General features: G+C 36.0%; 1 protein-coding gene and 1 long non-coding RNA gene across 9 annotated transcripts in view; one reads left to right on the top strand and one right to left on the bottom strand.

Moving 5' to 3' along the window:
• Positions 1-22112, top strand: part of TTC29 (tetratricopeptide repeat domain 29) — a 125827-nt gene that overhangs the window by 48562 nt on the left and 55153 nt on the right. For all 8 annotated transcript variants that reach the window (XM_064712335.1, XM_064712341.1, XM_064712339.1 and 5 more), the window contains 2 exons: positions 2416-2501; positions 17582-17673. In XM_064712335.1, the coding sequence (XP_064568405.1) occupies positions 2416-2501; positions 17582-17673 (178 nt within the window). The remainder of the gene's footprint in view (positions 1-2415; positions 2502-17581; positions 17674-22112) is intronic.
• On the bottom strand, positions 2154-10741 carry LOC135446827 (uncharacterized). The gene is made up of 3 exons (XR_010439897.1): positions 10488-10741; positions 8550-8681; positions 2154-2713 (listed from the first exon to the last, which is right to left on the bottom strand). It is a non-coding gene; the product is annotated as an uncharacterized LOC135446827 (long non-coding RNA).

The raw sequence follows: 22112 nt of genomic DNA, 5'->3' as shown, positions 1-22112 counted from the left end.
CAATAATATAAAACTGTGAACCCACAATCAGAAAGCGAAGTCACTGATGGAAGCTGAGGTCACTAATTTTGATTGGCTAGTCACTGTTGATTTGGCAGTTTTTGACTTCTATTATCTGCTGGAAAAGTTACCTTTTCACTCTACATAGTTACTTTATACTTGAAAAACCAAGATTTTATCATAAGCAAACAAAATTTTCTACCTTAATATGCATAAATACTTTTAAACAAAAAGTAAAAAATTACAGAATCGCAGAACAGAGGTAGGAAGGGAAACCTCTGGAAATCATATGGGTGTCCTGAGCAGGCTGCTCAGGACTACATCCAGTCTGGTTTTAGTATTTCCACAGGTAGAGCCTCCATAACCACTCTGAAAAGATTTACTGCTGTTCAAACACCCTCACAATGAAGGGGTTTTTTTAAATATATATTAATTCAATATGAATCAGCAGGTCCGTTAGGTTTTTTTAATTTAATGATGTATGCCAAATATTTAATCTGTAGCCTAGTCTTTAACTAGTAGTTGGAATAGATAAACTGTCAAAAATGGCAAAAATGAAAATACTTTCCAAATTTAAAAATAAGTTCTGCAACAATTAACATTGTGACTGTACAGGTCATAATACAAGCTTGTAGTACTTTCTACAGCTATTGTCTCTAAAAGATGCTTAAATTACAGCTACAGTTACACTCCTCTTAATATTAGGTATAGTAACTACAAGAACTGCTATGAAATTACATATGAATGTCTTCTTAATGCTAGTGAGTACTGCTGGATATTAAGTGATTGTCAAAATGGATCTTACGTCTTTCCAAAATTTATTTTGACCAGGCAGGTGTTCTGGTTCCCTTTTTTCAAATTTCAGATCAATCACTTTCATAGCTTCCTGAGGTATGTAGCACTATGCACAATATATGAGCTGTTGTTCTCTTTAGATTTAAGTTTTAGGAACTTCTTTCTGAGGAGTTCTCCAGTCCTCTTTACAGAGCTACTGCATGTTATCTGTAATACACTCTGTCCTTCTGGACCATCATCTGTGTTTATGCACTTTAGGAATGAGAATTAGATATTACCTGCTTCAGACTGTCAAATCCTCTTAAGCAAGGAAGAAAGTTCTTTATGTGCCTAGCAACTTTTAACTTAGTATTCTTCTATATTATAATATATATATATATATATATATATAATATATATTCTATATATATATATTCTATAAAGGATTTCTGTATCCTTTTGTCTTATTATCCCTTATCCTTTTAAGGGGTGTTGAGTATTGGAAAAGACCATCAGGTTTTTGAGTTACAGGTTTTTAATAATTGTAAGTAATATATTAAGTGCTATAGATAGAGCACTGATATGACCTCAGCAATTATTATCCTTCAGAGAGTTTCAGAACTAGGTGTAGGCTTCTGTGTGTTTGGACAGAAAAAGTCTACAACTGTAAGCAGACAATCTCCCTTTTCATTGTAACTGTATTTATTTATGCATTTTACAAAATACCTTGATATGCACCTATTCTTCATGTTGATTTTTCACTATTTATTGTGTTGGAGCAGATGGATATTGAGCAACCGAAAAATTGGATTTTTGGCTATTTTTATATAATTTCATCTTCAGGGTTTTTTATGGCTACTAAGGATCTGGAGGGAAATTTTTGAATATAGTGTGATACTTTAAGAACTACATAATTAGTTTATATTTATTTTGGTATCAAATAGACTATTTTCTCTTGAAGGAGCCATGCAAAAGAACCAGCAAGCAGTGTTTGTTAGACTGGTATCAGTAAAATAAAACCTGGCATGGAAAGGTGGGATGCACCTTAGCAACAGCCTGTCCAGAATTTTCTATAAGTACTGTTTGCAAGTATAAGTTATCCATTTTTTTAGCTATTTTACCCCACAGTAGCTAGTAAAACAGACAGGAGAATAAGGAAGATGAAAGTGGTCAACTGGTGGTTCTCTCTTGGTGTTTCACCAAGATTCACATTAGCAAAATGTGTGGGTTAAGATACATTTTGTGTTTATATATATGAAGGTTTATTACCTATTTGTAGCCCCATTTATTTTATATTGAGTCTATATAGGGAAACTAGTATAATTTTCTAATGTGAAGACTCTAGGACCATGATTAAACAATTAATGACACAGAACTTTCACATGTTAGTTTGATTGTACTTTATTACTGGAAGATATTTTCTCTGACTTTGCTTAACTTCCTTGGTGAACTCCATTGCCTTTATTTTTAATTACTACTGTATGTTTTCAGAAAGAGATACATGGGGGGGGTAAGGAAAGGAAAAAAATTACTACAGTATTTTGACATCTGTATCTTGTTTAAGAACCTGCAAGAGCTGTCTGTACCAATGTAATTTTGTTCAGATCATGCTGGTAACTCTACCTTTTACCTTTCCTATAGGAGGTGATATAAAGATGCATGGAGAAGCAGTCTATTGCTTAAGTCTGGCATATCATTTTTCTGGAGAAAATGATACAGCATTAGCAGTAAGTTTATTCTTTGCTTTAGCTTTCTCAATGTCTTCCTCTGCCTCCTCAGCTTGTTTGGCATTTGCAGAGTGGGAAAAAACTTGGAGAGACTTGGCTCATGGACCTTTCATAACTTTATCTAGTTCTGTAGGCAGGGATCCATGTGGCTCAAGCATTTGTGGTTCCAGTAAATACCAGAACAGACTGAGTCCAGGTTTTCATGCTTGGATCTGTAGAAATAATATAAATTGACAGTTCAGGTTATATGTGACTAGCCTTCCTTTTCTTGTATATATGTGAATATCAGTCTCTGTTTACTACACCAGTTTTTTAAAACACCAGTTTTGCAAATTAGTTTGGTACAGTGTATTTGTGAGAAACAATAAAAAATATCAGTTCACACACTTAAATTGTTAGAACATCAGTAATTTAGAAGAAATAGTAATTGCTTTCGAAAAGCTGAAATGCTGATGCAATTTCTGCTGTGGATACTTGAGTTCAAACTCCTCTTCTGATGTTTCCCTTGAGCTTTAATAATTCTAAGAGAAGAAGAGCTCTGCATGTGGAATTCTATTCTAAAAGGAGGGTTTCCTTGCTTCCTCATGGGTCAGTGTGAGAGGAAAGATAAGCAGCAACCTGATTCTTTTGTGCCTGTCATCAATCACAGTCCTCCATGGTAATTTTAGAAATGTTCTGTGGAAAATAAATTTGAATATTTTGTTCATGATTATTGCATTTAATCAGGTGGATAATTTCTCTTTCTGTTTGTTCTTTAACTGCAGAATGACTCAGTATTCTATTAATGAACTTGTTTTATAGATGTAATTCATTGTGGTTATTTGTTGAGATGGTTTGTATTTTGTCTTTCTCAGAAGCAGACCAATAGAAGTCCCAGAATGAATTCAGCATGTGTATCAATATTACTTGCTTGGCTCTTGCAAGTAGTGTAGGATGTGTTCTAGATGTCTGTCTGACTTCATTTTTGTTACAATTTTTTAGAAGTTATTGACCACCTTTATACATTATTCTTCAATACTGAAAGTCCTATCTGCTGCATAAATCAATTGGATGCTGGAAAGGGGGGGGCTGTTCTCAGTGAATTGCAGTTAAACCTGTAGCTGAATGTAAAAATATCTCAAAACTAAAAAGCTCCAAATAGTTTTATAAAATTTTATCTAATAGTTGCCACATCAACAAGAATATGATATTTGATCTTTTACAAGAAGGCAGTGTAGATTAGACAAGAATTTTTTGTACTTCAGTTTACCTGTGATTATTTTTGCCTGACAAGCATGCTGACATTCTTACCTGAGCAACTTTTTTCAGACTCTCAGAAACTTAATTTAACTTCTCATTTCACATAATATACTGTGTGAATTCTGAAGAGCAGCAAGATAAACAAATGTGCTAAATGAAGAAGCCTGCCTCTTAATCTCTCCAGAATATACAAAGGATAAAACTACCCTTGAAATTGTTAAAAATATTAGTTGTCTTGGCATTGTTTCCTCAGAATCAGTTTTGACTACATTTTGTAGCTATTCCCTTCCCTTAATTGCTCCCCCATATCTCTTGTTAAAAAATTACAGCTTCATTGGAAGTTGCATTTCTTTTTCTTGCATGCAAATATTTTTTTAAGGAAGCTTCTGAAACCCTGAATTTTTTAATGTACTCATTTTAAATATGTAACCAATAGGTAGTATCTAATGTTTTCAGTCCTACAAAAACACTTGACAGTTAAGGAAAGCAAAGTGCAAGGGCGAGAAGGTCTCTGTAGTACAAAAACAAGTTATACATTATGTTAAAAGTATAAAATGTTATTTTAACAGTAATGGAAATACCACTACTTTTCAGTGGTAATAATACAGTGGCATTTTCTAATATAATGGCATTGTCAATAATATTACATGAAAAACTTTTAAAGTACTTTTGTTCAAAAAAATACGCTGTGTTCTCTGGGATGAAGAAAAAGGGTACAGTTTTAGCTCCCTTTGTCCTTTGCAGTGATCAATATAGACAGCAGTAAAATATCTGTGGTTGATAGTACTGTGGAGCCGAAGTTGTGTTCACTCTCCAGTTGGAAATCATTGCCTAAAATTTCCCCTTCTGTTCTCAGTTTAATGGTCTCTGTATCAGAGGGGAGCTCAGATGCTTACGGAGATGAAATCATTGCCTCCTGTTCCCAGGGGCCCACTGGTTATCATTACACATAACATGCAGACAATACTGCTAGGAGCCAGTTTGCCTCATGGTAATATGTAGTTCATCACCAGCTTCTGTAGCATGCTAAAGAGGTCTTGCCACACAGCTTGGGACTATTCGGATGTAGACTCAGGGGTCTCAGCAGTTATTTCCCTGCTTTGCATCAGTTTTCATCTTCTTTATCCCTTTGTGCCGTGGTCCACCTCAGGCAGTCTCCTTCTAGGGGAATCTGAAAGGAGCAGCTGTTACAGGCACCATTTCCTCCAATTGTTGCCACTTGGTTCCTTTTGCTCTTTAGCCTCCCTCCCCCAACATGCACACTCTGGATCATGCATATGAACTTGTTTCTCTCATTCATGTCTTCTAGCAGGGCAGAGAAGCATATGTTCAAAATAGTCATTATCTGATGCAGTAATTAAAGACTGAAATGATTGAGCTGCAGCCTATTCTATTAAAAAATGCAGTCACTTTGTATCAAATGGGCTGGTTCTGTTAGAGAAGGCTTTTTATTTGCTAGGGACTTGGTGTTTAGCATGATTTCATTTGGTGTATAATTTTTATAAATAAGTTTAATTTTATTTGATATATATGATTGATTTCAGTGGAGCTACTTAGATGTAAAAATATAAGTGTGTGCAAGTTTAAAAGCCTGAGAACTAATTATGTTCAATAACTGGGGTATGTTCATAATACTTTTCATATCATCTGGTTTCTGATTTTATAATCAAGCCTAATGGTTTTACAACAAAATATTAATAGTTCACATTAGATAGATTTCATCTTAAACATTACAGATTTTGTCATGGAGAGTTCTCTGTCTGCCCTAGTTTTAAAGTAAAAGTTACTGTTTACTTGTTTTTTCCTCAGACTCATTATACAAGAAGAATATTAAGTGAAATATTTGTGTCATTAGAAATCTTACAGAAGGTATTATAATCTAATGCTTGATTTGCGATATTTTTTTTCTTAAACTGGGCTTTCAAGAATTCTTCAAAGTGTAGGGTATCATGGATTTTTTTCTCTTTCAATTAGAGTTGCATTCCGATTCATTAGGAAAAATCCAGTCCTTGTTCCTCATCTAAGTGTTAGGGTTTTTTCTAAGTGTTCCTTTATTTTGGATATTGAATCCTGTGCTTCAGATATGTTACACATTTAAATAATAGAAGCAATGTTCATGAGTACTGAGTACTGAGACTCATGCTAAGCTAATGTGGTAATTTATGACATAATGCTGTCTGCATGAATTGTCAGAATTACGATACACAAGCCACAGGCATAAAATTATCAAGAAAATTTATGAACTTGCAAAGACATCTTCACATTCAAAATGACCCTGTTACAGCAATCAGAGGTGATTAATGGCCATAAACTTAATTTCTGAAAAAGTCTGTGTCAAAACAACTGGGAATTTTGTCTCCTCTCATGCAGCTGGGGAGAATATGAATGGCGTGCAGGTATTCTGAATTTGGTATGTACAGTCTATTTTATCTGATTATATCTCATTATATGGATTATGCCCATATGGATGGATGGATAGATTTGGTAAATCAAGGAGGATCTTGGCAAGTAAAAGAACTCCAAAAGGTAGAGTGAATGTTATTCTCTTTTCTCTCAAATATTGAGTAAGGTTGTTGAGAAGAATGAGCATGTGAAGTTAGAGGGCTGAATTTCAATTCAGTGGTGTCTGATTAGACCACTGAGTTAGTTTGGGTTTAAGCTTTCATTATTGTCACCCCAAAAAAATACCCTCTCAAATGGGGACTCACAATACACATCCAAAGATACTCTTCAATGGAAATTATTTCAAACTTCCTTCTTTTAAATCACACATGTGATTTAAAAGTCTAAGTGATCTTTAGCCATTAGTAATGAAGTGTAACATTTTCAACTTAGGAGATTGCATCAAATGCTTGGAAAAACATGTTAGCATACCAGTTTAAGAAGAAGTCTCATCATTCCTAGAGGCTCCACTTTCATTGAAGTGGCTTTTAAACTGTTTTAAAAACTCTATTCATATAGGAATTTAGTGGTTTTCATATCTGAGGAATAAAACCCCAAAACTTTGAGCCTTCTTAAAAGGTAGGCACTTTTGATTGATCTTGACACTGGCAATAGATTATGTACAGAGAAATGAGTGGCCCAGCTTTGAAACTGGCTACATTTCATGTTCCTGAAGGGTCCCAATGCTGCTAGACACTGGTGAAGATAATACAAACAAGATTATGTGAGAGGATTAATATTGGAACTTTGTCCTGACAAAATATACTGACTCAAATGCTGAGGCAATTAAGAAATTAAAAATTATTTGTGTTGACAATACTAAATAAGACCTAGAGCTTCAGGAAAGAGATGAATGTCTGATCATTCAGCTATTTTTTGTTGTTAATTTAGCACTTAATTCTCAAAGTGAAGCTTTTAATGACAATAAGTTTTTATTTGGACATGAAAGTTAACAGTCTCTTAGCGAATGAAGGAGTTCTTTTGTGGGTTTAAGGTAAATAAGATTTTTCCTATCTTAACCAGTTCCTTGAAAACCTGCGGGGAAAAGGGTTCTAATTATGAGAAGCAGCAATGCTACTTTCCTTCAATACTTTTCTGTACACCACACAGTTTTGCAGCTTGCTGTTATGGTGTCCACCATGCTTGCCTTGAAACATGGTGTCAGTTTCCTTTTCAGTCTATGGTTCAGATTGAATTTTCCTTGGGTAATGGCAGCACAAGAACTCCCTTCAGTTATGTGGATTTTTGTCAAGAAAAATTTGCCACAAGAACATCCTCTGTAAGAAAACACTCTTAAATGCAATCCTGCTGCAGAACTACAGTAGTCTAGTTATACAAAAATTATAGAGCAAAAGAAACAAAAAATATTAAATACATTAGGAATCTATTAGCTGATGATGAGAAAAATCACAATTTCATGTTTCCCACAGCAACAATGAATGTTCTAGCAACTTGTTGATATTGACCCTACTCTCCAGGAATCTCATGTCCCATAAGAACAGCTACCAAAACACCATGGATGGCTGGATTTCCATCTCATCCATTACAGTTTTCAATGTATTCATTCATACACCCCTAAAGAGTAGGACTACTGCAGTGTGTTGAAAGTTTGAGTGCTCAATCCATTAAATAAATCTAAAGCACCTTTTCAGAATGTTAGAATTATCTGACTACTGGTGTTCTCAAGAATCTGAATACAAGTTGGTGACAAAAAGTTTAAAACTTCAACTTTAAATAGGGCTATGCCTGGATGACACTGTTTTGTTTGTTTCTACTTTTGAAATGTATGAAAGTTTCTTCATATATATATATATATTTATAAGATTATGTAGCCTTACTTAAAATATATATATTAAACATCCTGCATTTAGAAGTTCTGCTGTTTAACATATCAAATGTGATTTCCCAAACTTCAAAATCTATTTTTGGTAATATTTTGACTCTATTTAGAAATTATAAATTCTAATATTTTATCATTATTTATTATTTTATTATTGCCTTACACACACATGCAAGCACTTAGGCACACTTTCTGTATGAGTATGGAAAAGAACTGGAGGGGAGTGCGGTGCAGCACTAGTTAAAGTATATTTACATCATCATAGAGATTCTAAGATCAAGAGAATTGTTTGCATAACTCTGAATTATTTCTGAGAAATTGTTACTAACTGTTGTGTTTGAACTCAAAGAAGCAAAGTGCCCTTAATGGGGGTTTGCTCAGCTCTAATATCTTGAAAAATTGAGGACAAAGCCATAAAAATTCCTTGAGCTGCTCTGCTAGGGAATAAGAACATCTTTACATCTGGTTTTTACAAGGCATGGCAGGCAGAGCACTTGGCAGCCATGGAGTCTCAGCTCAGGTCTCACCTTTTTGGTGTTGCCGCTGGGATGGAGCAGCCTCTGCTCTCCCCTGGTGTGCCCAGAGCAGGTGGCTCTTCCTTGTGCTTTCCCAGGCAGGTTGGCATCCAGACTGGGGACACTGCTAGGCAGGGCCTGCTTCTGGGAAAGAGGGTTATGGTTAGCTTGTCCTGAGATTTCTGAAACTCCAGTAACTGTCTTCTGTCAGCTTTAGGGTGTGATTTCGGCATTTGCTCTGGAATCTATTGAAACGTTTTTTTAGAGTAGCTAATAAAATATGCTTCTTTTTTTCTTGTTCTCCCTTTTTCCTTTTTGTTTTGATTTTTTTTTTTAAGCACCTGCCAATGTAAAATTTCCCCTCATTTAATTCCCACATTGGATTTCTAGCTTGGCTGTGCTACACCTCAGAACCTAAATGCTGTACATAATTGAGGGAAAGGTATAGCTACAGCATGTCTAAGTCCATATTTTGTTATCTGATAACAAAAACATACAAGATCTTAGGAACTGCCAGCTCATTAGTGCCCTTCCATTAGTGAAACTGCACATTCTATAACCAGGGCTGTGGCAAATGGCTGAGGAACTGCAAGAGAAATTTTCTAATTTTTTTAGATAATCTACTTACAGAAATCAGATTCTTAATGTGTTGTGAGAAAGGAAACATTTGTACCCACACTGTACAAATTCAGGAATTTCAGTATTTAAATGTAAATGTATTCATAATCTGGGAGGTATTGTTTTCCATTGCATCATTAATTCTAATGAACAGATTATTAAAAAAACCTCTCTAAAGTAAGGCTTTTAAAATTGGATTGGTTACTCAAATTGGGCCAGTTCAAGCTACAGCAATTCACTTATTACATATGTGTTTAAATTTCAATTCAGTTATTCTCAATGAATTTGGGGGGACAAGTCATATGTTCAGGTATTCACAAATGCTTAACAACTTTGCTTGATCAGAATCATCCATGGCTAAATTGGAGAGTAGGTCTTGATTCAGGCATTACATCTTGAGGAATTTAAAAATTATCACTTGATAGATAAATAACCTGAGAAGTTAAAACACTGAGGCATGTCTGTGTAAAACTGGGAGCTTGGTGCCTCCTTGCTAGAAGCAATTTGTTTTGCTGTTTTGCTTTCAGCTTATGTATTATTTCAGAGCTGATCAAAAGAATTGGTAGCAAAGTGTGAAATAAATTGTACTTCTAAAGAAATCGATTTCCCATTCCTTGGTGCTTTAAATGATTTTAGTAATATTAATATTTAAAATATTTCTGTCTGAAATCTTTTTATGACTGCATATACAGTAAAGGTCCCCATTTCATTCAGCTGTTTTTCATACTAGTATATTACACACTAAACACTGTAGAAATACTATATTTTAGCACTGAAATGGATGCAAAAGATCTCAAGTGTCTATTTGCATCTATATGACTCAAGTTTTACTCAGTCAATAAGAACAGTCTTTTACCGCATTACATGGGTTAAAACTTGAAGAATATAAGGTTTTCAGCTGAATGAGATCCCTTGTTGAACTTCTATATTGATTTACAGAAAAGTATCCACTACATTATCTAATTTAAATTGGTTTTATACTTTACTAGTTTATCTCTGCAGTTTTTACAAGTGTTATGCAAATTTAACTGTTTGTTTGTTTGCTTGCTTGCTCGCTTGCTTTTAGCTAGGAAAGCTGTGTAGTTAAAAATATCTGTTCAAGATATTAGTAAGTATGAAGCAGAATATTTATAGGTGCTTTGTCTAAGAAGTAATGGGCATTTAAGCATGCAGGTATATATATTATGGTACTATTTAGCTTAGCAGGCTACAGTGATCTGACAGCCAGGTACATTCATGTAGACACAACAATCTGATAAACGCAGTCTAGACATCTGGATCACAGTCCTGCATACAAAAACATTTCTTAAAAATTCACATTATTGCACTTACCCCAATTTCCAGTCCTGTCCACCCTTTTCTCCTTGTTTCTTCCCCCGGCTCTGCCTTTGTCTTTTATGTGCTTGCGGAATCTCACTTTTCCTTTACAAGTCACCTCCATCTGCTGATGTGTCAGAGTGGCCCTGGTGCCACACATCACATAGAGGAATTCTCAAGATGAAGGGCTGTATTCACATCACTACTTCTGTCTCAGCACTGTTTCATGCTTGTCACTGCTCAGCACTCAGCGCCACACTGCCTTGTTTTGTCAATAACCATTTATTTGTTGCTGGAATAGTAGCAACCATTACATCTGACCTCCCTGTTTCATCAATTATGAATAGATTATTGGATGTGAACATCTGCAAAAGCTTGCTGTTGAACTTACCTCCTGGCTGGGATTAGATAAAGTATTAAACTGTTGTTTATTGTCAGGCCAAAACTCTACTGGGAAGCCAGGGAATTCCAGGACTAGCAGACTCCCATCAGCAAGCACCAAAAATTGTTTAGTATTGCCACCGTTTCCCATAAGATCGTAGCCATTTATTATTTACACTTATTACTAGTTGTTATAACATACTTGATAAAAGCTCTTGGCAGGCACAGTGTTTCCAGCTATTGTCACATCTGTCAGGATGGAAAAGATACATAAACTGTTTTTTCCTCTGATATTGCTGTTAAAGGGTAACAGATGAAGCTTCTTCACTCCAGACTGTTAAGCCATGCTTTATTTTGAAGAAATATGTCAACAATGGCTGGCTTGGAAAACATTATATTCCTGTCCTAAATATAGATTGCAGTAACCTTCACTAGGGCAATGTCTTTTGCAGTGGAAATTTCAAACTGTACAATAACAGTAAATGAAAATACTTGGATTTGATGTTTGCATAGTTTTTTTGCTCTGAAGAATCTGGATGACTTTTTCAACATTTTTCAAATATGAATTAATAATAAAACCCTTTATTAGGTATAGGAAATAAGAAAATTATTATTTCATTCCTGCAAAGTTGTTGTTTAAAGAATTAGAATTAATATAATTACTGGTGACACAGAAGTGCAGAATTAAGTATACTAAGGCAGAAACAAAAATTAACCTTTATTCAATCATCTGTACATTTCATCTCTTTAAGCTTTCTGTGCAGCAAAATGAAGCATACAGGGTGAACTCCTGACCTTATGGAAGCCAATAGAAGTTTGAAATTACTCTAGGGAAAGGAACCTTTTCAATTAGTTCCTTGTATTTACATATCATCCATTCAGAATCAAAGCAAAATGTACATGCCTTGAGTATTATATGAGGCAGACAAGACTTTATACAGGCAAAGAGCCTTAGGTCTGATCTTGATAGACTGTTAAGGAATGAGTGAAATGTTTGTCTTCCTCCCTTAATCCTTCAAGCAGATGCACACACAAGTAACCTGAAGCATGTGTTGCTGAGTGTTTGTAGAGCACAAGGGTAAACACTGCTCTTGATAGCCCAGTAGGTCAGGGGAGGAGGAGTGTGGACTGCATTAGTTACCCACAGGGAGAGTGGAGCCAAGCAGCACCTCAGTGATAGCCTGGAAAGTTTTCAGCAAGGATGTTCCCCTTTGTCATTTGGCTTGGACAGACTTCTGGCTGGCTTCTTCTACTTCCCTCCCCTGTTCCTGACCCCTTGCTGCAAGATGTGTTCTTATGCATTATCCAAATAAAGTCCCTGGAAGAGGAGTTCTGGAACAGAGCAGTTTCACCAATTCCAGCTGAATTCTTCCTGTCTCTGTAAGAAGACTGACAACATTTGTGGATTTCTAGTAATTTATCCAAGACTATAGCTGGTGTAAGTGGATATGGCTGAGGGCAAGGAGTTAACATTCACAGAACTGAGTTGGTGAATAAAGTAAAGAGGGAGAAGTAACAGTTCAGTCAAATCAGGCAGTGCTGTCTCTTTCCTGGGTGTGGCACCCACTTTCTGTATCCCTGAGCTGTGAGCATGCAGATGGAATATGTGCAGCTTCTCCCCTGGATGCTCACTATGCCTGAGCACATTTAGTGTTGCACAAGGTGTGGCTTGTGGTACTGGTGTGTAATATTCCTGGGATCAATTAGCTCTGCACATTGGGATCAATACATTTCATGAACAATACCCTTTTCTTTTGCTGTCCAACCTCTCCCATGCTCTGTTTTGGCAAAAAATAAGAATTCTTCTGGGTTTGTATTGTGAAACTTTTCTTTGATCTTACTCAGCATGGCCACAGGTGTGTAACCACTCAAATTATGGCAACAAAGACAGCACTTTTTTGTTATTTTTAAATATGCATTTCTGGGGCAGCTACTGGTCAGAGTTCGTTGAACTGCAGAGTGCCTGTGCATACAATTGTATGGTCTCTTATTTTCACTGGGCTACATCAAAGTGATTATTTAATAACCATCAGAACTACGTGGTTTTTCCTGAAAGTATTTAAGAGGTACGAAGTGGTATGAGTCCTGTACTCTCACTCAACTGCATTGTCTGTCTGCCAACACCTATTGTTGGCTTCAGAAAAATACTGTCAGATGCTGCTAGCCAGGCTGGGCCTTAGCCTGCCACTGCAGTGCCTGTCAGGAATCATTAGCTACTGATCTCTTTGACTAATGGTCCAGTTGATTGTCTGATTCATGTTCAAGATCTGTAAATGAGGCAGAAGCATCTTTCCTGCTCACAAGCTGTGAAATGGCTAAACACAGCTAGATTTGCAGAAATCAAAATAAATGTATTTCCAATAAAGTTTGGCAACAATATCAAATCTAAAGCTGAAAGCAGAACTACATTTTTGTGTTTTTTAAAGTTACAGTATTATAAATCAATGTTATCTCATGATGTGCTTGTCAGAGAAATGTATTTTACCAAAACAGTGAAATGCTGGTAGTAGCATTAATCTTGTGTTGAGTTGGATAGATGTTCTTTATTCAACATAAATTCATACTTTCAATATTTTCTCTTTTGTCCATTATCCCCAGATGTACCAGTGTTCAGCAGAGCCTCTGCGCTTTTGTCTGAATCCTGTGTATGCTAATGGGATGTGTGTGCATGTTTTTGTTCACATAAAAGAATTAAAGATGTGACAAAAATAAAAAATAAAAGGTGGGAATTTGGATGGAGGGGGTTCTTGGGGGAGGAGCTCCTGTATTTGTTTCATATTGATGGAATAAACCCTGGAGGGTCAGCCTGGCTAATGCTGAGATAACTGAGAAGTAAATCTGGGTCTGAGAACTCACTAATATTTTTCTTGGAAAAGGAGGTAAATATGACATTCACCCCTAGCTAGAGAATTAGTGTGAGAGCCATGCCACAAACAGGCTCTACTTTGTGGATTCAAGCAGAGCTTAAGACTTTATTTTTACACTGTAGTTGTAGATAAAACAGAATTACCAAGACACTGAAAGAGAGTTGATTTTGTGAATGGATGTTCCCACAGGAGCTATCCTCTGGTCTGTTATGTAGACGACAAAGTTGAAGTCCACCTTCCATTTCTACCTTCCCACATCCTGCACAAAGGAGGAAAAGTGATTGAAACTCACTGTTCATTTCTGTATTAGACTTTGACTTTCATGTTATTTGGGTTTTTAAGCTAGTGTTCCCACAGACCCACAGAGGCAAAAATTTTGAGGTAGTCAATGTGCTTGGTCACATTGATCCAAAAAATAACATATGACCAGAATCAGTGTGGTTTTTGTAATTGCTATGTTGTTAAGCTTAGGTTACATTTTTGTATAGAGGTAGAAAGAACTGTACATTATTCTAATCTGTTCAACCTCATATACAACAATCTTTTCCCACTAGTTGCTAGGAGTATCAAACTGTCTTTGAAACAATATGTAAATTTTATCATTTTATAATGGAGTCTAGTATAATCAAGATAAATCTATTGTAACTGCTTCCTTCCTCAGAACTCTTTGTACATGGCTAATTCTAAAAAAACCAAACAAAAAATAAAAAGGAAAAAACAGACATTTTACTCCTTCAGTAACTCTAAATCTCTGGAAACTTTGTCTAACTTTAGAGAAGGAAATTTAGCTAAATATGTGTAATACCCAAAGTGGTTTTGATTATACATTACCGGTATTGATTTTTACACAGTCCCATTCAATTTCTACTTACACATTGTTTTATATTTTTATTAATGAATAAAAGAATTAATCAATACTTACAAAGGAAATTACCAAGATGACATTTTCAAACACAATATTTGCTATAGAATACTGCAGCAGAAGCATCTTACCTTAATAAAATGGTTTTTCTTTTGTCGTCTGAACTTTTCCCATCCAGTAAAACTTCTCATTTGTGTAGGAGTTTTCAGCATTAATTATTAATTATTCCACCTCTTCCTTGGATGTTATTTTCCCCTGCACAAATGGCCAATATATATGTATATAAATATATATATATAAAATACCATTTTCTGGCTACGCTTCTTTCTAAAGGGAAACTTTTCATTGGGAATCTATAAATTCCATTAGATCCAAATGGTAACCAGTGTTCCCAATATTTATCCACTTTGCAAAAAGCTGATACATGACTGGCAGAGCCCTGCCCACTCAATACTCTCTGCCACATGTATGTCCTTTCATATGTGGTATCCACAGGAAGCCAGTTATGGCTTGGTTTTTCCTATCCCATAAAAATAATCAGGAAAGTTTTCATGCTCATTTGTTGTTTTTTTACAGATTCTGGAAGGAATCACTGTGTTGGTTCCACTTGATTTTCCAGCATGTAAACTTTATAATTTTTTTTTCAGCGAAAATTTAAAATGTGCTGTAATTTCAAGAGACTCTGGGTGAAATCCTGTAGTGCTAATGTGTTTGACCATCATTTTAACCTGTTCTATCTGTTCCTCTTTTTCTATCCTGAAGTGTTTCTGGCCTGAAATGTTTCTGTCCTGAGTGTTGAAGGTTGGGCATACATCACGGAAGGGAAGAACCCTCTTCACTTCTTTTACATAAATGGATACTGTGCAGCTGTGGCATCCAGGGATGCACAGCTCCTTTCCATCAAGCTCCTGTGTCCCTTTCTATGTCCCCATCTGTTACCTGAAGCTGGAGGAGTCATTTGAAATATAGACATAAAGAGTACATTTTTATGGTAATTTATCAAGATTTTCCTCCCTTTCATGGAGGTGATTTAATTAATGTTATTTCCTCATTATTTAGAATGAAATATCTGATTTGTGTACAGTAGTAGTAACCTGGAACCAAAATGAGCACTTTTCATCAATATGAATGAGGAGCTTTATTTATTTACTTCCTTCTTTCTCGCAGCTGTTTTGTTGCAGCAATGCAATGAACCAACTTTTTACTTCAGCTGTGCATTGTATGATTTTTCCTTGGGTTGATCTGTACTTTTCAGGCTTTTTCATGTCTTTAATAGAAAAAAAAAGTACAGTAGCCAAAGCCTTAGGTTTCTAAGTAACCTTTCTGTGCCAGATAGTAATGACTGCAGGCCCTGTATCCAAGTTTAATATTGTAGAGGCCAGTTAAAAGCAGGAACTGTTTCAGCCCAGCACATAACATTTGTGACACCTCCTGGCACTCTAATAGCACGTTTTCTAATATGGGCACAATTATTGCAACAAATGCTGTAGGTCCCCTGAGTTAAATGCAATACCAGGAATTATTTCTCAGACACCTGTGTCTTTCTGCTACCATCCTGGATTATTGGAAGGATGTACTGCAGGCACTGACAACATCATGTATGTATTCAGTTTAGGGAGGCTTCTGAGCTGATGTGACAACTTCCTAACTGAGGTGCCTTTGTACTCTTTCTGTCACACCTCGTGCATTGGTAACTCAATTGGCAGTGACCTGCAAGGATAGGATGCAACATTAGAACACTACTGATAAGAAAGTACTTGAGGGATGATAAATAAGGCAGTGCACATAAATAAATGCTACTTTCGGTGCATGCAGAGCTTGTGGAGCTAAAGAATAAAAGCCATGTCCAGGGATGCTGCTGCATGTAGTAAAACTCTTTCAAGAACTAAGAAACCTGAGTGGAAGCAGCAATGGAAATGGTGTCACCCACAGCATTAGCACAGACAGGTTGTCTTCTCCTGAGCCATGTGACAGGCTAGCTAGCTGTGTTTGCCAGTGACAGGCACGTGCTCTAAGTAGAAAATGCCCAATCTTTTACCTCAATATAAATAGGCATCCTGGGGCATGCAGGATACTGTCATATGTCCCTGGGCATCTCCCATCCTCCTTCAGAACTGGTAAATGACATTCACTACTCCTTTCTTGGAAATGTGCAAAAAGGATTTCCATAGACAGTCTTTGGAGATTTCCTGTTTTCTCATGTGTGTAATAGATTGGGTCAAGCAACAAAGAGGAGGGATGAAAGAATAAGATTTAATTTTATATGCACTCTCCTGTCATCGCCATTGGAAAAAAATGGATGAAAAGAGGAATTCTGCAATACAGGTGATGCCAGTGTTAAATTAAATTAAGATCATATGATTTGATGCAGCAGCTGTAAGCCTTCAGTTATGGCAGGGTTCATAATAATAGAGTAGATTCCAAGCTAATGTTAAAAAATTTCTCATATGTGAATAATTAATCAGAAAAATAGCAGCATTATCTACAGTACTTTAAGCCAGCATAGATTAAACATATAACATGTCATTTATTCTGTTTTGGGGCATCTGAATTGTACTAAGATAAGTTGTGACAAATTAGAGAAACAAAAATAACACTGAGTTTTATTTCAACATATCATTCTGAAACAGCATGGTTGCAAAGGACACCATCTTAAGTCATTGATTATCAGAAACTCATAAAAGCACAGGCTCTTAAAATCTTTTAAATTATGGATAAGAAAATTGATATTGCAAATTAGGGAGTACTTCTTTGGTTTTCTGTAAATTGCCAAAACACAGAGATATAATTGCAAGTTACATTTTTTTGATTTGTAATTATTGAATAGTTTCAAACAACTATAAATAATGATCAAAACCCTAGTCCCATCAAGGTTAACTACAGAACAGTTGTAGAAGTGTTTTAATTTTGTGTTCTGTGTGGGCAGAGAGATTAGGAGGGGAAGAAAAAGTGGAAATTCCTATTGGAGTATTTACTATTTTTACCTTCCTGTTTCACAGGTTTTAAACACCTCTGTAGAAATCTTCACAAGCCTTTGTGATTCTGCTGGCCTGGGCAGAGCATATGCAGCTGTAGCCAAGATCCTGGCAAGGTAGGTTAGCACATCCTTGTCTGACTGTCAGTGCAGATTCACTCAGCTGTGAAAGACTTAAATTGTTAGAGGTCTGTCGCTTTCCATTACTGACTGCTTAAATTTTAAGCAGTGCCCTTTTTGCAGTAAGTGACCCTTTCATCAAAAGTTATTTTAAACTGTTACACATTTTTTAAAGTGTATGGTTCTAGTTTTTCTTTGCCTGTATACTATAACATGTTCTTTTTCTTCCACATTTTGACGGCTTTTTAAGTGTTAGGGTTTGGTTGTTTGGGGTTTTTTTCGGTTTGTGGGGGACCTTACCTTACTGGAAAATAGAAATGCAGACCTATTTTCCAGGTTAAGAAAGAAAGGAAATCTGGAAGAATGTTGCAAGCTCCAGTAGGTGTCTCAGTGTAATATTTTCTGAACTGTGAGTTTCCATTTATTGCACTCACTTCTTCTGTGGAGGCATTTCTGGTTTGTGCATGTGTAACTGGGTACAAATTTGTTCCAAATACAATGCTTGTGTTCAATATTTTTGTTTCAGCATCTGGTATTAAAATCTTCCTCCAGGTGAATTTGAATTAGTTCAGGTACAAATAATTTTGACATAAAGTTGCCTAATGAAATTATCATATGAGATAGGGAAAAAAGAGATTAAAGTGAAAGTTGCTTATTCTTGACTTATGCTATGACTTATCCTTGAAGACCTCAGTGCATATGATGCATGATAGAGCTTGGCAATTGTTTATGGAGAGGGACTTGTCGCCTGATTTATTTCAGTGTGCAGAGCAAATTCTCCTCTTTGAGTCAGATCCCTTGTCTCTTGGCCTTATCCAAGCACGTAGGGATCAGCCACAACCACAGTCTTCTTCAGCTCTCTGATGCATAATTCATGTCTACATGTATTCTGAGCATCCTAAATAAGGACATGGGAAAAGATATTCAAAAAGACACAGAACAGACTAAGAATACCAGGTCCCAGTTTTAAAACCATGTTAATTTCCTTTCTGTGATTTAGGCATTCTGGAATGAGGGCCCATTCAATTATTTACTCAGATGTTTCCGATTTCAAGATCTTTATGAAATTAGTTTGCTAAACCCTTCATCTGAATGATCATGCCAATGCAATTGTTTTCTTAAAAGCAGACCTAAAGATGGAATGGCTAGTGATTTTCTCTTGTATCAAATCTGTATTCCACTTCTTCTGGGAGCATTCTTTAACTATCCAGAAATGGACAGTCCCACTGCTACCAGTTGTTGCAATTCGAAAAAGAAGGAAAACAGGAGATGAGGAGCAGTGGGAGCAGATACTAAGAGCAGTAAGACTCCACAGTTTAGTATTTAAGGCATTCTCCTGGAAGAGGAATATTCTGATTAATTTAGGTGAAGGAGTAGTTCAATCTCATGTGTAGGATCAGGGATTTAATCTGTTGAAGAATAGATTAAAGAATAGATGGAGTCTTCTTGGTGAAGACTCAACCCTAAACCCTTTCTCTGAAAAATGGCTGTTGTTTTACTTTTTATAAAACTCATCTGGTAGCTATGCCATAAGAGCGTTTAATTAAATTAAACACCTTACATATATACCTGCTCTGAAGAGCTTTGGGTATGTGATAGGCATTAACTGTTCAACCCTGTTGAATGTCACAGTGGTTCTCAGCAACTTTCAGTTTTTTGAGAAACTTACAAGTGGAAAAGTCTGGGCAGCTATGAATCATAGAATGATAGAATCATAAAATAGTTTGGGTTGGAAGTGATCTTTACAGGTCAACCTAGTCCCCCTGCAGTGAGTAGGGACATCTTCAACTAGACCGAGTTGCTCAAAGCCCCATCCTGGCTGGCCTTGAATATTTCCAGGGATGGGGTACCTACCACCTCTCTGGGGAAGCTGTTCCAGTGTTTTGCCACTCTCATTGTGAAACATTTCTTCCATACATCTAGTCTAAATCAACTCTCCTTCAGTTTAGAGCCCTTGCCCTGTTGCAGCAGGCCCAACATTTGCTCAACAATTTGTCTCTATCTTTATTGCAAGCTCACATTAGAGCTGTAAGGTCTCCCTGGCAACTTCTCCAGGCTGTACAGCTCCAGCTCTCTCAGCCTGTCTTCATAGGAGAGGTGCTCCAGCCCTCTGAGCATCTTGGTGGCCTCCTCTGCATCCACTCCAACAGGTCCATATCCATCCTGTGCTGAGGATGCCAGAGCTGGACACAGAACTCTTTGGATAAATGCACCAGTAATTACTGCTGGTGACAGAATCCCCATATTCAGCTTGTTCAATTTTCCTTTACTTATATTGTTACCTGATTTAGGCTAGATTTGTGTAAATAATTTTGAATTTGACAAATAACTTCTTCACAGGAAGATGACTGTTTCCAAAAAATAATGCATTACAACCATAATGTCTGTGAGAATTTGCACTTATTTCCTCATGACAGATTGGAGAAAGTGCCTGAGCCCTCCTGAATGGCTCAGAACCTGTCTATGGCTTTGGAATATTTTGTGAAATCTTTGCTGCAGATGTTTCCAGAGACTATGGGAAACTGAAAATCTTTATCATGTGCATTTAGTCATGTCATTTTCCAGGGGAAAGAATCTGACATAATAGCATCATGTTCTTGACTTATTCTGCCAGTGTCCACCATGGTAATGACTTCTTGTGGACACATGATTTATACATCCAATTCCATCACATGAGCAATCCTATAAAAGGTGCATATTTTCATAAAAGTCTAATAGGGGTAAAAATCTCATAGGGCATTTTAGCATGAAACTGGAAAATGAGTTGCTGTAGATGTGTAATCTCTTCTGCTGAAGTCATCATAACTGTTCTGTGGGATCATGAATGACTATATCTTTAGGAAATTGCATTTTATGCATTTAGGAAGGTGATGTCTAAGGAGATAGAAAGTGTATGGCTGTATAAAATAACATGTAGATTTTTGAAGGAACTATAAAATATTAGCCCTTTGAGTAGGAAAGACCTGTTTATCATGTTATCAGGTCTTGTGCAAAGTGTTTCAGTAATCCTTCTAGCATACTTTAAATATCTCAAGCTGTAGTGCTTTTAAAAGTACTTCCTTTGAAAAATTGTTAAACTGTTCCAACTGATTTCTAGCTGGCATAAGTGAAGTCCTAACAGTGAGAAATATCTTACTGATATGTATCAAATTGATTCCTGTTTTCCTCAAAGAGGTTATATGCCCTAGCAATTTTCATATTTCCTATATGTGGAACAGAAGTTTTGATGTGAAAAGTAAAAAATGGCCAAAAATACATCAAAACATTTCTATTAATTCATGAAATTAAGAAAACCTTTTTACATTTTCTCCTGTCACTGATTCCATTTGCTTTATTACTTTCAGCCTCTAGCCCACAAACTTGGTGGTACAATCAACAAACCCCTTAGTGGCTGTTTCATCTCTGCTCTATTTGATTTCTCCACTCTGAGTAAATGATTAAGTTTTCATGCATTGGTTCAACCAAAATCTATGTTCACTCAACCACATCCTTTATTGATTACTTCTACTGCAAACAGTAGGCCAAGTGTGATATACATAATTGGACAGTTGTCAGGGGATGTGGGTGTTAACAGTCCTGTTTTCCCAATTGGAAACTGGAATCACCTTGATACACAAATATTCTGCACTGTTTCATTCTCATTCCTTGGACCAAGGAGTCCTTTTCCTCAGAATATATGTTTTTAACTCTCAAAGGTCTGGTTGAATGGATTTAATGATTATACCATATAATATGCTCTTCAAGTTGCACCTGTGCACTGCATATAGAAAACTAGAAAAACTGGAATTAATATTTGTCTAACACTTTAACCTTGTCCTTTAACTTATATAAATCATATGCTGTATTTCTTTAGGGAAGCATTTGATTTTCTTTTCTTTGGAAAAAAAACAGGTTAAAAAAATATGTGCTTCTAATTCTAAAATTTAGAAGCCTTTTGACGTTTGGTAAATGTTTACAGTCTGGTATGTTTTGTATTCTCATGGTAATAAAATACTTAGGAAAGTTTAGTAAATCTAAGTCTGCTAATTGACCTCTAAGCTTTACAGTAGCATATACTTGAGCATTTCAAGAATGTTAGTTTGCAGTGATTTAGCATTCTTTTGTAGTAATCTTACCCTCTTAGTCACATACGGATAATCACTGCAGTATTTTAAATTTGCAGCTAAGCTTTGCTATGTTTCCTGTTTCATGGTAGGCTGTTATAATTACTCCAATAGCATAAAAGAGAGAAATTCAGAGTTCTGCCAGATTTTGAAAGCACATATCCCTAATATAGCTTATAATAAAAACTGTATTGTAAATAAATGCCAGGCCATCATTTGCTGCAGGAATATAACTTGAAGGTAGTTTAAGATGGTGAGAAAATAAATCACAATTCTTTATTGCTTACAGAAACTCCTATTTTTGTGAATTTCTTAATTAAGACTGAATTTTCT

Source organism: Zonotrichia leucophrys, chromosome 4 (assembly GCF_028769735.1).
Source record: "Zonotrichia leucophrys gambelii isolate GWCS_2022_RI chromosome 4, RI_Zleu_2.0, whole genome shotgun sequence".
Taxonomy (NCBI): Eukaryota; Metazoa; Chordata; class Aves; order Passeriformes; family Passerellidae; genus Zonotrichia; species Zonotrichia leucophrys.
Note: the sequence above shows the minus strand (reverse complement) of the source record. Positions and strands in the feature narration are given on the sequence as shown.